This window comes from Ovis aries, chromosome 9 (genome assembly GCF_016772045.2).
Source record: "Ovis aries strain OAR_USU_Benz2616 breed Rambouillet chromosome 9, ARS-UI_Ramb_v3.0, whole genome shotgun sequence".
Classification (NCBI taxonomy): domain Eukaryota; kingdom Metazoa; phylum Chordata; class Mammalia; order Artiodactyla; family Bovidae; genus Ovis; species Ovis aries.
In genome coordinates this window covers 40,921,081-40,939,148 of record NC_056062.1, presented here as the reverse complement: position 1 = coordinate 40,939,148, position 18,068 = coordinate 40,921,081, and the positions used below count along the sequence as shown (strand labels likewise).

The 18,068-nt window shown below is 41.4% G+C and overlaps 1 protein-coding gene across 1 annotated transcript in view; it reads right to left on the bottom strand.

Annotated features, from left to right (window-relative positions):
• Window positions 1-18,068, bottom strand: part of NKAIN3 (sodium/potassium transporting ATPase interacting 3) — a 534,628-nt gene that overhangs the window by 22,999 nt on the left and 493,561 nt on the right. The window contains exon 6 of the mRNA XM_042254246.2: window positions 5,224-5,293. Coding sequence (XP_042110180.1) covers window positions 5,224-5,293 — 70 coding nt within the window. The remainder of the gene's footprint in view (window positions 1-5,223; window positions 5,294-18,068) is intronic.

Genomic DNA, 18,068 nt, shown 5'->3' with positions numbered 1-18,068 from the left:
TGGGTTTATGCGAAACTATGTTTCTTCCTGGGGCTTCCCTGGTGGCTCAGATCAGAAAAAATCTGCCTGCAATGCAGGAGACCTGGGTTCGATCCCTGGGTAGGGGAGATCCCCTGGAGAAGAAAATGGCAACCCACTCCAGTATCCTTGTCTGGGAAATCCTATGAACAGAAGAGCCTGGAGGGCTACAGTCCATGGGGTCACAAAGAGTTGGACACAGCTGAGCAACTAACACTATATGCCTATATATGCCTAAGTTTCTTCCTGAGAGGTGTAGCTGCTTCTGTTAACCCTCTACCTCTGGTGGTATGGTTGCTTCCACCATAAGCTGCCTTGCAGCTGTCCTCTTCAAACCACAGATGACCACATGAGCAACCCTTGCACTGGTCCTTCCCCCGTCATGAAAGGTGGTGTAGCAGCAGCAACGGAGAAGACCCTGATAGAAACCCAGGATGTACTTATATTGAGAGTTAACCACCCCCCCTCCCCCACAGCCATGGCAAGATAACGGACCCCAGCACAGGCTCCCCTTGACCCCCAAGCCAGACTCAGATGACAATCACTGGAAGCATCTCTATAGCCTCAGCCATAAAGAACGACGTCATTTAGATGGTGAAGCAATGGCTGCTGGGGATCTAAGCGCATCCTCACCAAGAGCCAAGATTCCTTCTCTGCTTAAACATCTGCTTCCTTGTGGGTTTGCTGACTTTATGTGAGAACTATGGCAAAGGCCAGATTGGATAGGCACAGATTTCAACTCTGTCCTGTGCAGAGTGGCCAAGCAGATGAGACTCCAGGTAGGGAACACTTGTTTTCTTCTTTTTTTTCCTCTTGATAAACTCTTCATCTTCTTTTCAAAGTCATTTCAGACATCATAGCTCAGTGGTGTCTTCTCTCCCCAAGTGAGAAGTAAACATTCCCTCTTCTTCAGAAACTTGCCTTGGGGTCATCACTTGTATCTGCTTATTTCTATGTAGGCTTCCTCTCCTGGATCATTAGCTTCTGGAGGCTGAAGCTCAAGGATCACTCATCATTTTATTATTAACAAAAATAACGTTTTGTTATTTCCAGCCCAGATCCTGGTGCACATGTTATAAGTGATCAATATACAGTTGTAAATGGAAGTAAACCAATTTATTTGACCAGTGGGTCTTGATAGCTTGATGCTGTTACTTTTTTCCACAAAAAACTAACTTTTTATTTTGTACTAGGGTAAGTCCCATGAATAATGTTGTAATAACTCAGCCACACTTATATACGGATCCATTCTCCTCCAAACCCCCTTCCATCCAGGCTGCCACATAACATTGAGCAGAGTGTTACCTTTTTAAAAAATTGAAATATAGCTGATTTATAATGTTGTATTAGTTTCAGGTGTTGAGCAAAGTAATTCAGATGTGTGTGTACATATATATATGTATGTATGTGTATATATATGTATACACACACATCTGAATAATATGTATACACATCATATATATATAAGTATTTATATATATATATATAATCCTTTTTCAGATTCTTTACCCTTATAGATTATTACAAGGTATTGAACATAGTTTCCTATGCTATGCAGTAGGTCCTTCTTATTTATCTATTTTATGTATAATAGCATTAGTTATTATGTATAATAGTATAGTTAGTATGTATAATAGTCTCTGTTAATCTCAAACTCCTAATTTACCCCTCCCTCAGCTTTCCCTGTTGGTAACCATAAGTTTGTTTTCTGTGTCTGAGTCTGTTTTCGTTTTGTGAATAAGTTCATTTGTTGATGCTGGTATTTTAAAAAGAGACAAAGCAGGAAAGACCAAATCCATATATAAATTGCCACCCCATCCCATCACCCCAGTGCACAGAGTCACGCACAGGTGGGCTGTGGGCCCCGGAACTGGACACTTTATGGTTATGAGCCATGACACAATCAAACACGAGAATGGGGACTCCCTGTACAAGTCTACAGCGAATGGATGGTCTGTGATCATCCATCTAGAGTTGGAAGTGACCTGTCTACATGTGCTTGAGAATATGACTAAGATTCTTCCAGTTCCCTTCATGAAGCAGCTTTTCCGTAAACCTGGATTTGTACTCCATGGAGATCAGAGCCTTAATGAAGCTTAAAAGCCAGGGTTCACGTATGCCCCCCTAATGATTTAGTGCAGAAGACTGGCTTTTCCTCTAGTCTGTTGCTGGTACAAGGGATATGGCATCACTGCACTGGTTACAGTGGAACCCAAAAGAAGGGCTTTTTAAAAAACAATCAAGCAGGTGACTGATGCCGACTGGATAAACTCTGCCATATTTGCATACCCGAGGGGAGAACCCACACCGACCTTTTAAATTGTTTCCTGTACAAAGATTTCATTTTGGGTTTAGTTTGATCTTGCAGATTCCTGCCTCCTTCACGGTAGAAGGCATTCCATATTCATCTGGCATAATGACACACATCATCTATCAAAGCGGAAACTTGTTCTCTTGTTTCCTGCAGCTTGTAGCTGATGCCACCTTCAGCTGAAAAGTGTGGGAGGTCAGCAGTGAACAGCGTAGTTGATGTAACTAGAGATTATCACACCAAATGAAGTAGGTCAGGAAGAGAAGGACAAACACCGTAGCATATCACTTATATGTGAAATCTAAAATATGGCACAAATGAACCTATCTATGAGACAGAAGCAGGCTGATAGAGAACAGATTTGTGGTCGCCAAGGGGAGAGGAGGTTGGTTGGGGAGGGATGGACTGGGAGTTTGGGGTTGGTAAATGCAAACTATTGCATTTAGAATGGATAAACAACAAGGTCCTAATGTATGGCAGAGGGAAAACTATATTCAATATCTCATGATAAACCATAATGGAAAAGAATATTAGAAAAGAATGTCTATATGTGTATAAGTGAGTCACTTTGCTATATAGCAGAGATTGGCAGAACACTGTAAATCAGCTGTTGTTTTTGTTGTTTTAGTTGACTCTTTGTGACCCCATGAACTGTAGCCCACCAGGTTCCTCTGTCCATGGGATTTCCCAGGCAAGAATATTGGGAGTGGGTTGCTATTTCCCTCTCTAGTGGATCTTCCTGCCCCAGGGACTGAACCTGTGTCTCCTGTGGATTCTTTACCACTGAGCCACCAGGGAAGCCTACTATACTTCAGGTTTTTAGGAAAAGCCCTTACAAGGGAGTGGAGTTGATCACAGCCTTTTAGGTAATCTTACCAGGATGTTTCGTGCATTCTGGATTCACAGAGATGGAAAGGACCTTAAGAAACAGAGACAGAAGTCACGTGCCTCTGGGCCATCCCACTAGACACCCTTTTCAGGCACATGGATGAGCGAGTGTCATTCAAGAAAGGAGATTCCATTATCATCAGTAATCAACTGCTGTGTTTAATAACTTCCCCTAATAAAAAGATCTTTCTTATATCCGACCAACATCTTTCATACTGCAATCTCTCTGCCGAGTTATTCTTCAGAATGGGGATGAAAGAAATCATTCATCATCCTCTTTTCACATAACAAGATGGTCCAAGTCACTGCTTGGCATTGTTTCAGTTCTTTTCTCTTCCGATGCTCTGGTCATCTTTGTTACTGCACAATCCCTGCCAAGTTCCCCACATGCCCAGATACCCACTTCTGGGGTAGATCATTCATGAGCACTCAGTAGCATCAGTAATGAGGTGGTGGTTGCTTGGTTCTGGAATGTGACGTGGGGTGAATGCTTTTCCAAATTGGATTTGCTTTAAGAAACCAACATATATTTAAACACCTATCACGTGATAGGCACTGTGCTGAATTGTGTAGCCTGTGAGCCTGTGTTTCCTTTAGCTCACTCTGCTGGAATAAAATTAATTCCACATGGGGAGGTGGAGGAGCCAAAACATCCTTCTAGAGGCTTCCGTCCCCAAAGAAGCTGGGGGAGGAATTGCAGATTTGGGCAGAGGCAGCTGGTGAATGCTTTCATACATATTTCTTATACTAGTGATTGTGTTACCACTTTCCCCTGTCATCACAAAATTACAGAGCATTGGCCTGAAAGAACAGGAAGGTCATCTGAGCAAGTCTACAATGTACTGGTGAGAGTGTCGCACCCAAGAAAGACCCCAGCTCCACCCCTTACTACTTGGGAGACTTTGGGAAGACTGTTTATCATCTATGAATCGCAGGTTTCTTATTTATAAAGTGGACTATTAGTACATTATTTTCATGAGGATGAAGTAAGATAATAATGCAAATTGTACAAAGTAGCTACTGCTTTATACAGCTGTCTATTTGCTGCTTAGAGTTTTCTAGGAATGCAGTCATGGTATCTATTTTCTTGTTGTTTAGTATTTTATCAATCAAGTGACTGTGACTCCTTCCTTATACTCAACTGAAATCTGTCCAGTTTGAGGTGTTTTCACTGTAGTTGTTGACTTTCTTCTGATTAGACAAACATTTGAGTACCAGGTGGACTTCTCTGGTGGCTCAGATGGTAAAGCATCTGCCTGCAGTGCAGGAGACCTGGGTTCTATCCCTCGGTCAGGAAGGTCCCCTGGAGGAAGACATGGCTACCCATTCCAGTAGCACATGGGCCTGTGTTTCCTTTAGCTAACTCTGCTGGAATAAATACTACCCACTCCAGTTTTCTTGCCTGGGAAAGTCCAGGGACAGAGGAGCCTGGCAAGCTACAGTTCATGGGGTTGCAAACAGTTGGACATGACTGAGGGACTAATACTTTTTTTTTCTTTTGAGTACTAGGCACAGACATAAGCAGCTTTAGAGATGTTCTTTATACCGTATTCCATTTAATCCACCCTCCCTCCTCCACCCAGGTGACAGTACCAAGTCTATTCTCAGAGACATAAAAGAAGGCCCCTGGGACCACACAGGTAGAGCCTGGATCCTAACCTAGTCTTTCTTCCCTTTTCCCTCTCCTGCACTCCCCCAAGACACATATTAAGCCTCTGTTTTATACACTAAATCGTCCTTTCTTCTCCCAATTTGGCAATCTAACAACAAGAAAAATAAAGCAAAACTATCATTTAAGAAACTTAAATCATTGTACTACTTGAAATCCTTTTTGGAATGAACAATAATAATGATAATGTTGGGTTACATGTGAAAGGTGTGTTTCAAATATGAGTGGAAAATTAAACCAATGATTAGTAGTGGTAGGTCCAAATTATCTCAGGTTTGGTTAGTTTTGGCCAAGTTAGAAGGATTAATATTTTCCATCTCATCACACCTTTACTTACAGATGAACAGGCTTTAACGTAACATGATCCTGGCAGTAGGAGTGTGCATCAAGTCCACCTATGAAATCAACTGCAAATACAACATAGCCCAACATGAGTAAGTGTGCAAATTCACATAACAGTAGATGATTTACAAAGAACACATGAAAAGCTAACAAAGATATTTATCACGCAATGGAAGAATGTGTATTTAATATAAAGACTGTTCAAAATATTATCAGTGGTCAAAAAATGGGGAAATTTAAAAAAAATTTTTAATGGGGGATAATTGTTTTACAATGTTGTGTTGGCTTCTGCCATACATCAACATGGATCAGCCATAGGTATACACAGGTCCCCTCCCTCTTGAACCTCCCTCCCACCTCCCACCCCATTCCACCCCTCTAGGTTGTCACAGAGCACCTGAAAAAAATGGGGAAATTTGAAGAAACACACAGAGAACTTGGGATCTTAGGGACTGAAAAATCACACTTGTTACTGGCTTTAGTAAAAAATGAAGTATACTAAATAGTATTAGATTTTAAATAATGTGCTTGTCCTTAGGCATACAAATATGCCCTTCCCCCTCATATATCAAAAGATATGCCTTTTCTTCTTGTTGCCAGAAACCATTTTTTTTTCCTTAAGAATATTTATTGCATTATTAGAAAGACCTTTGAGAAGTCACAAAATATATGTCCTTGCCCTCTGTCTTCAAGCCATTCCTGACAAATAAGCACCTGCATTTTGCAGAGAAAGTTTCAACTTCTCTCTGGTAGTGTGGTACTTGCCTCATACTGCATAGACTCACTAATTTTGTTAATATTCTTTCTAATCTGTTTCCACTTTGATAAAAACCTCAGTCTTTCTTTTGCAAACCTAATGTCCATGGTTAATCTTAGCTTATTTCTCCTGTTTTTTTTTTTTCCTGCTGTAGTCCATTAAAGCTATTAATTAGGTCATAGCAAGCTCTGGTTATATTATAGTACTCTAACAAGTATCTGGGTGTATATGAACACCCTGAGCTTGGTATGTGTGTGTGTTTAGGTACACAAGATGTGAATATTTTATCATATTCTCCACTCAAGACAGGCATGCTAGTAAACTGTGATTTTGAGAAAGATGAATTAGCCTAGAAATTCAGAGGGGCCAAGAAAAGCCCATCCTTTTCCTACCAAGGCACATAAGTCACCTGGACACAATCTTAAGGAGAGAAGTAGTGAGAGAAGAGTCAGTCTGAGACACTAAAACGATTTTCCCAGGGCTTCCCTGGTTGTCCAGTGGTTAAGAATCCACCTGCCAGTGCAGGAGACACAGGTTTGATCTTTCCTTAGGGAAAAGGAAAGGGAAAGTGAAAGTGAAGTCGCTCAGTCGTGTCCGACTCTTTGCGACCCCGTGGACTGTAGCCTACCAGGCTCCTTCCTCCAAGGGATTCTCCAGGCAAGAATACTGACTCTTTGCGACCCCGTGGACTGTAGCCTACCAGGCTCCTTCCTCCAAGGGATTCTCCAGGCAAGAATACTGGAGTGGGTTGCCATTTCCTTCTCCAGAAGATCTTCCCAACCCAGGAATCGAACCAGGGTCTCCTGGATTGCGGGCAGACGCTTTAACCTCTGAGCCACCAGGGAAGCCTCCCACAATGCCTTGGGGCAACTAAGCCTGTAAGACGCAACAAGAGAAGCCCTGGGATGAGAAGCTGTTGGGCAGCAAGAAGACCCAGTGCAGCCAAAAAAAATAAAATAAATAAAATACTTTAAAAATTCTTCTATTAAAAAAGGAGTCTTGTCAGAGAGAACTACCAGTGTCTAAAGGGGTCATTTAGTCAGATTAGATTAAGTTTTTATTAGATTAGATATTTAATCAAATCCAACCCCTGACCTTGTTGACCAATGGGTGAAAATTTAGAAGGAAAAATCACCTGATCAATTAACATTATTGATTAAAAATTGAATGGTCCTAAAAAAAAGTTGGGTAGTACTGTAATTTACTGAACTGATATGGAAAATATTTTCATAGTTAAAGATACTATGACTTACAGAGGCACCTTTGGAAGTTGAAGGGTGGGTGTGTTAAAAGAATCAAAATTTTAAAAAACATACATTTATGAATAAAATTATTCAAAAATGCAGTTCTGTCAAAAGAGTCTTTTCTCAAGTCAAGAGATTTCAAAAGGAAACTATGAAACTGAAAATTAAATTTCATATAACATTTGAACTCTCAATATTTAATTTGTCCAGTTTGCTTGTTTTGTGAGCATACATTTCTATGTTTTCTTTTTTTTGTAAGCTTTCACTTATTGCCATCTACTAAAGATTCAAAACATGATTTTGGGGGTGCTTCATTTGTTGAATAATTTGACTTAAGTTCTTCAACTGATCTTGAATGCAGTGCAGCTAAAATGCGGAAGACTCATTTATAAAATGCTCTCAGTCACTTGGATTAATTTACAAAGAGTTCTTTAAAGACAGAAATGACCCTAACTGATTAATGAAGAGAAGCCAAGAGAGAAAACGTATTCTGTCATCCCAAAGACTTTGTTTTGTTCGCTTGTTTTCAACATCAATTGCATTACAAAAATATTTGCAGGGAAATGCAAACCAAAACCACAATAAGATACTACTTTATACTCACCAAAATGGCTATAAAAATCAGATAATAAATGTTGGTAAAGATATGGAGAAATTGGAACCCTCATGCACCACTGGTGGTAATGTAAAATGTTGCAAGACAGATGGTTCTTAAAAGAGGAAGTACAGAGTTACCATGCGTGCTTGCATGCTCACTCATGTCTGACTCCTTGGGACCCCATGGACTGTAGCCTACCAGGCTCCTCTGTCCATGGGGATTCTCCAGGCAAGAATGCTAGAGTGGGTTGCCATGCCCTCCTCCAGGGGATCTTCCTGACCCAGGGATCGAACCCATGTCTCCTGCATCTCCTGCATTAGCAGGTGGATTCTTACTCCTAGGTATACACCCAAGAGAAATGGAAACATACGTCCACATAAAAATTTGTACACAGATTTTTAAATTCTCAATATTTAGTTTGTCCAGTTTGCTTGTTTTGTGAGCATAAATTTCCATGTTTTCCTTTTTTGTAAACTTTCACTTATTGCCATTTACTAAAAGACTCAAAAGATGATTTTGAATCATTTTTGAAAACAGCATTATTCATCATATCCAAAAGGTGGAAAAAGTAGGTAATTAAGAAACTGAAAACATCAAGAATCTTTTATGAGAAGAACAGAACAATGTTGTTTTTGTCAACAGAAACCTGATATTTCCATATTAGAAAAATAGTTTTTTAAGCACACACTGACACTTCCCATTTGTCAGAGTAGGAATACAGTTTAAGTAAAGAGGTAAACTGAAGTGTTTATAGATTTTAAAGTTTTTAAAAATGATGCTTTAAAAAATGAAGTTGTTCTTTGACCCAATGAAATACTTGAAAACAACTCAGTAGGAAATACCTTCAGCTTTTTAAGCTTTCAGAGTGGTAGTTGTATCACACTGTTAAGAAAGTGAAGTGACTGTGCATTCTAAAAGTCACTGTAATGAGAAAGATGGGAGAACAGAAGCTGCTGAATTAAGGAGTTGCTCCAGTAGAAATAAGGAGATGAATTGCAATGAAACCTGAGAAGTAGCAGAAGAGGCATAGATAGGTTTTCAGAAATATTAGAAAAGGAGAATTAGAAACGAAACATCATGAAATCTGAAGCAATCACAGCAAGAACACCATCTAAGGGTCTTTGGCAGAAGAGTGGCCTGGGAGGAGATGAGGAAGACAGAAGGTAGAGGGGTGTGCACAACTTGCTGAGTGACCTGCAGGATAATTGACTTGAATTCTCTGGTTATTAAAGTCTTAAAATGCAGAACAGAAAAATCAGCACAATTAAGAGCTGGCATCAATGGTGCAGAAAAGCCGGTTATAGAGAACATTGCCCTCTTCACCCATTCTCGGAAACTGAGGTGTTACTATAAAAGATCCCTTGGGGAGAGCCCACAGCCTGGAAACCCCATTGTTTGTAGTCCTTTCAAATGTATTTCCTGTGCCAACTTCCAAGCACAGAGCCAAGTGACTTCTCAGAACAAATTATGTTATTTGCAATGGAACATCTTTGTGGTTATTCACTTTCCCCATGGTAGATCCCAGAAAGGGGCTCTCACTGACCTGGAGGAACTCCAAAACCACTTTGGATTTATAGCATCATCTTACTGTACAAACACAGACTTGTTTTCCACTTGTTGGGCTTCCCTGGTGGCTCAGATGGTAAAGAATCCATCTGTAAAGCTGGATAACAGGGTTCCATCCCTGGGTCAGGAAGATCCCCTGGAGAAGCGAATGGCTACCCACTCCAGTATTCTTGCCTGGAAAATTCCACGGACAGAGAGGAACCTGGTGGGTTACAGTCCATGGGGTCGCAAGAGTAAGGCACGACTAATACTTTCACTTTTCTTTTTTTCTCACTTTTCCACTTTTAAGAGATTCACAAGTGAGTCTTCTGTTTGACTACAGGGAACTTTTGGTCATCAGTGAGGTTTCCAATAGATAAGTCAGTATTACCTACTCAGGGCTTCATCCAGACACTGCAATCCCAACTGACACCTAAAGCAAGACAGGCCATTTTCAGTGCGCACTCAAGCTATCATTTATGTCCCAGGTTTAACTAGATTCACCCTGGTGGCTCAGCTGGTAAAGAACTCGCCTGACGATGCAGGAGATACAAGATATGTGAGTTCGATCCCTGGGTTGGGAAGATCCCCTGGAGGAGGGCATGACAATTCATGCCAGTATTCTTGCCTGGAGAATCCCCATGGACAGAGGAGTCTGGTGGGTTACAGTTCATGGGGTCACAAACAGTTGGACACGACTAAGTGCGCACGCACACACACAGCAGAGAATGAACCAGAATGCAGGCATTTTTTTCTGATCCAGCTCTGTTGCACACTGTCTTGTCTCTGATTGGGAAACATGGAGACACTCTACCATTGCGTTTAGCTCAGAGAAATGAAAAGACTTGGGAGGATGAGGATCAATTAACATATTTACTCTGAGCCTGCTTCTTGCTCTATCATTGTTCCCGCTATGTCGTTATGAGACTACTCTAATAAGCATTTATTTTATAGGTCGCCAGCAATACTGCTTAAGGGAGCACGGCTCAGGCTTCTAAAGAACTCAAATATGGGGGCCGTTACATTGTGATTTACTCATTCTGTGATAGGAATTCATAAGAGAAAAGCCAGGGCAGACGCTCGACATCCACTGAGTTCATGCAGTGAGGCCCTTAACAGACCACAGGGAGGATTTTGCAGACCCCTGTAGGTAATGAAGGCTTTTAGGAGAGAGCGGTGGTTTCTGAGGGAGCTGGCAACTGAACTCTGCCTGTGTTACTAGGGAACGAGCTGGCCCACAGCATCGCTGATCTGCTGCCTCTCCCTGTCTGAAGAATCTGAGCTTTCAGAGGGCATGACCCGCTGAGCCAAATCGCAGACCGTGGTGGGGCAGCTCACATCACACGGAGTGAGTCTAGGCATGGTGCCCCCACGGGTCTGCTGGACCTGGTGAACTTGACTGTGCCCTGAAACACCGCTGATCCCCAGAGGAGGTGGTTGGGGCTGTGCAACTGCCTGCTGGAAATAACTTTAGGAATGTTAAGAGCTGTTCAAACTGGTAGATGACAGCCCATGGGCAAGCTTTGTTAATGTTCATGATTGTTCTCTTTATAATGTAGGAAATTTACCATCCCCTCCACCTTTCAGAAAGCACTGGGAACTGAAGAAGGGAAGCTTCTCGCATGGGACCCCTGAGATGCTCAGGGAGAAGTCAGCCTCACTGGAGGGGCAGAGTCTGCCACCCTAGAGGTGGCTTTGGCCAGGTCTATCTTCCAGCACATTTACCTCTTTTTGCCTGCTATCAGCCATGCAAAGTGGATCCATCTCACTTCATCTGGTCCCCCTCAGGCAAAGGCACTGATGTGGAACGCTGATACTGCGCAATGACTCGGATGGCTCTGTGGCCTGGGAAACACCGAGAGGTGTCACTGGGAGAGTCTGGAGGGTCTGGAAGAAACCACACGTCTGTCTGGGGGTTCCAGTCCCTCCTCCTCTTGCGGGGTCGGGGTGGGGAGGCAATAAGAGGCCAACTGTCTTCAGCTGGGGAGTGCATGCCCCAGGGTATGTGAGGACTTCCCAAATGGTGTGTAATTTAAAGTGGAGGTGGAAGTGTTAGTTGCTCAGTCACGTCTAGCTCTTTGCGAACCCATGGCCTGTAGCCTGTAGACAGGCTCCTCTGCCCATAGAATTCTCCAAGCAAGAATATTGGAGTGGGTTGCCATGCCCTTCTCCAGGGGACCTTCCCAACCCAGGGATTGAACCTGTGTCTCCTGCATTGCAGGCAGATTCTTTACCATCTTAGCCACCCAGGAAGCCGATTTAAGGTAGCCAATTCCAAAAGTGTTATTCCAAAACGTGTGTGTCCTGAGAAGGTACCTGTGGCCACTCTGGTTCTGGGTTCACTCATTCTCTTCCACAGCTATCTACTTTCTGCTTGACTGAAGGCATTTATCTCAACCAACTGGAGAGGCATGCATCTTATTGCACTTCCCAGGGTAAAAGGCTCCAGGGCACTAAACCAAAGCAAAGTTTTAATTTCTTATGAGGGATGATAAAGTAACAGCTACTAATGACAAGGTAGGTAGCTTCCAAAATAATGGAAGGAGGACATAGTTGATTTATCACTTGTAGTACTTTAAAATAATCTAACAATTTTTATTGAATTATAGTTAATTTACAATGTCCTGTTAGTTTCAGGTGTGCAGCAAAGTGTTTCAGTTATACACATATATTTATATATAGACATGACTGAGTGAACGGAACTGAACTGATATGTCTTTTTATAATCTTTTCCAATATAGGTTATTATAAGACATTGAGTATAGTGCTCTGTGATATACAGTACATCCTTGTTGGTCATCTATTTCATACATATTAGTGTGTATATTTTGATCCCAAACTGCTAATTTATCCTTCCCTAAAAAATGATTTTTGATAATGGAGCATATATACTTTTGACATGTACTGCAGCCACTTTATAATTCCCACTTATCCTATCTCCTTTCCTCCGTTATGTTTCCTCTTTTGTGTTTATCACTGTTTACCATATTGTACTGTATATTTTGGGCTTTCCAGGTGGCTTAGTGGTAAAGAATCTGCCTGCCAATGCAAGCAGACCCAAGAGATGCAGTTTCGATCCCTGGGTTGGGAAGATCATCTGGAGAAGGAAATGGCAACCTACTCCAGTATTCTCCCTGGAAATCCCATGGACAGAGGAGCCTAGCAGGCTACACAGTCCATGGGATGGCAGAGTTGGACATGACTGAGCATGCACACAACCACTATATATTTTGTTAAAAAAAATTTGATATCTGACTCCTTCACTATAATTTAAGTTCTATGAGATAAAAATTTTTATCTAACCTTGTCTGGTTTTGTTCACTGCTATCTCCCCAGAACTTAGAACAGTGCCTGGTACAAGGTAAGCTCTCAAAACTATTTAGGGGGAGTAGGAATTAAAACAGTTGAGTGACATTACTGTAACAAATTTCCTCCCATTCTTATATTGAAATGAGGTAAAAAGTACCTCAGGTACCTATTATATTCTAGCAATAACCAATATTCATCTATGGATACATGAACTAATTGAAACAAAACCACCCTGTCCATTTTATTAAGAGGTACCCTTCCAATAAATATTTCATTTTATGTTTAAGACTTGTTCATCAATATCTGCAATGCATTTATGTTTGCTCATGTTGGTAGAGGATAACTGCCATTATTCTAAAGTGTCACTAGCTCAGTCGTGTCTGAATCTTGGCGATCCCATGGACTGCAGCCAGACTCCTCTGTCCATGGGATTCTCCAGGCAAGAATACTGGAGTGGGTTACCGTTTTCTTCTCCAGGGGATCTTCCCAACCCAGGGGTCGAACCTGGGTTTCCAGTATTGCACGCAGATTCTTTACCATCTGAGCCACCAAGGAAGCCCACCATTATTTTAAAGATAAGCTTCAAATGCTAAATCTGATTTTGCCAAAATAAGGAAGGCACATTTTTTATTTTTAAAGATTATACCCACAATATTTGTCATATCATACTCTGTTACATTTGATTGTTGTTTGTTGTTGTTTAGTTGCTGAGTTGTGTCTGACTCTTTGTGACCCCGTGGACTGTAGCCTGCCAGGCTCCTTTGTCCATGGGATTTCCCAGGCGAGAATATTGGAGTGGGTTGCCATTTCCTTCTCCAGGGGATTTTCCCAATTTAGAGATAGAACTCACATCTCCTGCATTAGGCAGGCCTTGGCAGGAGGATTCTTTATCACTGAGTCATCAGGGAAGCCATTTGATTGAGCTAGACTTTAATAATGGCAGATTATTAATTAGATACTCATTTTATAGCCATACAAAATTTTGCAACTATTAAAAGTAAACAGTTTGTTTTTTTTCTGTTGGGGGCATTGTTTTCGCAATTGTGTAGTATTTGAATTACATCCTAAAATTCTGTTATTGTAATGATAAGCTTTACATTGAATTCTTGCTAACGAGACATTTGATTTGGTTGGTGCTAGCGGTAAAGATGGAGAAGGCAACGGCATCCCACTCCAGTACTCTTACCTGGGAAATCCCATGGATGGAGGAGCCTTGTAGGCTGCAGTCCATGGGGTCTCGAAGAGTCAGACACAACTGAGCGACTTCACTTTCACTTTTCACTTTCATGCATTGGAAAAGGAAATGGCAACCCAATCCAGTGTTCTTGCCTGGGGACTCCCAGGGACGGGGGAGCCTGCTGAGCTGCCATCTATGGGGCTGCAGAGTTGGACACAAGTGAAGCGACTTAGCAGCAGCAGCAGCAGTGGTAAAGAACTCACCTGCCACACCTGCCAATGTAGGAGACTAAGAGGGGTGGGTTTGCTCCCTGGGTTGGGAAGAGCCCCTGGAGGAGGGCATGACAACCCACCCCAGTATTCTTGCCTGGAGACTCCATTGGACAGAGGAGGCTGGTGGGCTACAATCCATAGGGTTGTAGAGTTGGACATGACTGAAGTGACGTAGCATGCACTCTTGAGCTTTTATTTTTTTTTATGCTTTTAACTGGCATTGCTTTTATTCTCTAGTCCTTTTTCCTCACAGTAGCACAGACACTGAGGGGAAATCACTCTCTTTTTTCTTAGTATTTCAAGTCACTCTATGGGATTCTTTGTACGTAATACATCCCCTTTGTGCAAAGTGTACAGAGTGACATTTCCCCAATGCTTTCAGTGTTATTCCTTTAGGTGCATGGGTACACTTATTCTATGACACTATTTGAATAGAAACTACAAAACTTCTATTTCGTCTTCTATAAATCCATACAGTTTTTCAGTAAGGATACCATGGACAGTCTCTAGCATTTTGTCTTGATTCTTGTGCGAGGGGAACCTGCTTATAGTGTCCCTACAAGGTGCTTTGATAATAAAGCATCTGTTGCTGTAATTTCTTCTCTCACTCTTGACTGCTAGAGTTGTATCATCTTTATAAAAATGCCTAGGACATCCCGGCTCCCACAGCCATCTTCCTCAGTGCACACATACACTTTTAAGTTTTCATTTTCTCATATTCAGGAAGAAAGGACCTAGGATCTTTTCTTTTTCCTTTTTAATCTTCATCTTTAATTGTATATTTGCTTTTATAAAATTAGTTTTTGTTGGCATAGCATTGCCTCACGATGTTGTTGGTTTCTGCTGTGCAGGAAAGTGAATCAGCTATATGCTTACATATATCCCTTCTTTTTTTTTTAAAAAAAAAATTGTTTTCTATTCCCTTTAAAGTGCTTCCCAGGTGGTACAGTGGTAAAGAATCCCCTTGCCAATGCAGGAGACGCAGGAGATGTGGCTTCAACTCCCGGGTCGGGAAGAGCCCCTGGAGTAGGAAATGGCGATCCTCTCCAAGTATTCTTGCTTAGAGAATTCCATGGACAGAGGAGCCTGGTGGGCTACAGTCCATGGGGTCGCAGAGAGTCACACAGAGCTGAGCGTGCATGCATGCACACACACACATTCCCTTTAAAGCTACTCAGGGTTTTTAAAGCCACATAAGTTGTACTCTTTTCCTTTTGTAGATATACTGCTAACCCTTTGGTTCATCTTCATCAGTAATTGGGTGGAATGGCTGCTTACTATTAACAACTGCAATTTGGCTTTCCTGAAGTCTCTTTCAAAGTTTTTATAAGTTTTCAATTACTGTATGCTCAAAATCAGGGGTGGCTGAAGGCCTTAGCGTCATTACTATTGGGCTCATTTAGAGGAATATTTTATTCTAGAGAAAACAAGATTTTTAAAAATTCTGAAAACACCTCCCTTTTCTATTTTTGGAGCTCCCTTTTCATTTTTTAATTTGGATGAATTTCCTCTTTTGTTTTTCTCATGGGTCCACATTTCTGAAGGCAGATGTTTCCATAATCAGAGCACACAGTTTCTTTCCACTTTAAAATTTTCCATGAGTATATAATACTTAAACAATGGCACAGTGAATTTCTAAGATCTGTTTGGGGTCAATAAAGCAGAATGGAATGACTCAGAGAAAAAATATTAAACTAAAAAGGTAAGGGCTAAAAAAAGCTCTAAGACTTTGTCTAAACAGGTACATTTTTCCCCCTTATACAATGCATTTTTCTTAGTTATTAAATTTTTCCCCAATATATTTTTATCACTCATTTAAATCTAGCTAATGTTTTACTTTGCTCTATAAATCAAGTGACAAATACTTGTTGACTTTGAAGTCTCTATAATTCAGTTTTTCCTGTCTGCTTCTACACTTTTGAACATTTCCCCTTTGAATATTCTTTTTCCTTTTAAAAATAGCCTCTATTATTACTTTTGGTTTTCCAATTTCTAAGACAGACTCCATCCCCAAAATGCCATTTCTTCTGAGATCATTTTATAAATTCCTTTCTCTTTCTATGAATGACTGTTCAAAGAAAATTGAATCTAATCATATTCTTCCCAAGATTAAATCTTTTCATTGATTCCACATCATCTATCAGAGCATCCCAGCTGTTGAGACCTGAGTAGGTACAGCTGACAGGATATTGATTCCCTAATTCCCTGGTGTGTGGGTGGCGGGGACGGGCTGGGGCATGCTCATGTCCACATGCTTGCTGAGCAAGACTGGAGGTAGCTAGTGGTCTGGGGTGCTCATTTATTGCTGGGAAAAAGTAACTTATTTGTCACAGTGTGCCTCATAAATTTTGACTTTTCTCTATAAGTGCCAAGATATGAAATAGGTTGGGACTCATTTGCCTGGAGAATCCCATGGACAGAGGAACCTGGTAGGCAACAGTCTATGGGGTCACAGAGTCAGACACCACCAAAGTGACTTAGACTTAACACAGGTATAAGCCAGAATCCAAGGTCCCTCAAAGACTGACCCTGTTGTTCACTTAGTGAACTGAACACACCCCATACTCATCACTTCCTGAGTACCCCATGGTTTTCCTACACTAGTTTGACATATCTTTTTGCCAACGTTTTAATGTCCTCTTCCTTGTAATTTTCTTCATGTAAGACCACGTTCTCATGCTCTGAGCAGCCAGGCTTGATGCTCTGACAGACAATTAGTTTCTGCTGGTTTTTTTCAGTGCATCTGATTCACTTTATGCAGACCATGATCTGTGCTTCACTCGTCCATCATTATTTACATACCTGGCTCACTTATTAGACGGGAGATCTCCTAAGAAAGGGACCAAGGCTTATTCATCTCTGTATCCTTGCGGGTCTAATACATAGCGGTTTTTCAGTAACTGTTTCTTGAACTAATGAATCAAATGAATAAAGGATTAACTACTTAAACTTGTTTAAGTCCTGAAATTAGACAATAATATTCTGGATATGGACTATACTTTCAGATACGGAAAGATCAATTTCTACAGAACAAGAAGGGATTTTGGAAAATGCCAAATCTAGTTGAGCACTGCAAGAATTGGCAACCTACCTAAAATATAGAAATAACACAGAATACCATCAGGAGATACGGTTGAAAGAAATTAAGCGGAATGTCAACACAACATCTGAGTCACACGGGAAGACATTAAAATGTTTTAAAGGGTTAGTGAGTATAAAGCCAACCAGAAAGAGATTCTTGATAGGAGTAAAGTCTTGTGTCTACTCAATCTAACATAATCTGAGTCCCAATGCTGTGGGCTGCTGAATTAGTCACATTGGAAGGATATGGCATGAGATCGCCTCTTGTTCCACCAACTATTTTAAAAAGCCCTGAACATCCATTAGTGGAAAGTGAGAATTGCCTTGGAATTGAGCTCCTGCTTCCTAGTTGAAAATTCCTTAGAGTGAAAGAAAGTGAAAGTCACTGTCGTGTCTGACACTTTGTGACACCATCAATCAAAGCCCTCCAGGCTTCCCTGTCCATGGAATTCTCCAGGCAAGAATACTGGAGTGGGTTGCTATTCCCTTCTCTGGGGGATCTTCCCTCCCCGGGGATCAAACCCAGGTCTCTTGCATTGCAGGCAGATTCTTTACCTTCTGAGCCACCAGAAAAGCCCTTAACATGCAGCAAACTCAAATCATCTGAGATGTTTACTTAATGGAGAAATAAATTCCAACATTTATTTCGATATTTTTTCACCGTGGTGGCTCCACCATTTTGAACATGTGACTTCCAAAGCTGGTCTGTAACCAAGAGGCAGAAAGGGGACGAACATGGAGAACCACATAGGGGAGGATTTGGGGGCCATGCCTGGAAGTGAGGGTGTCTCTTCTGCTCACATTCCATGATCTGGAATTCAGTGTCATGGGATACCCAACTGCAGGGAACTTGGGAG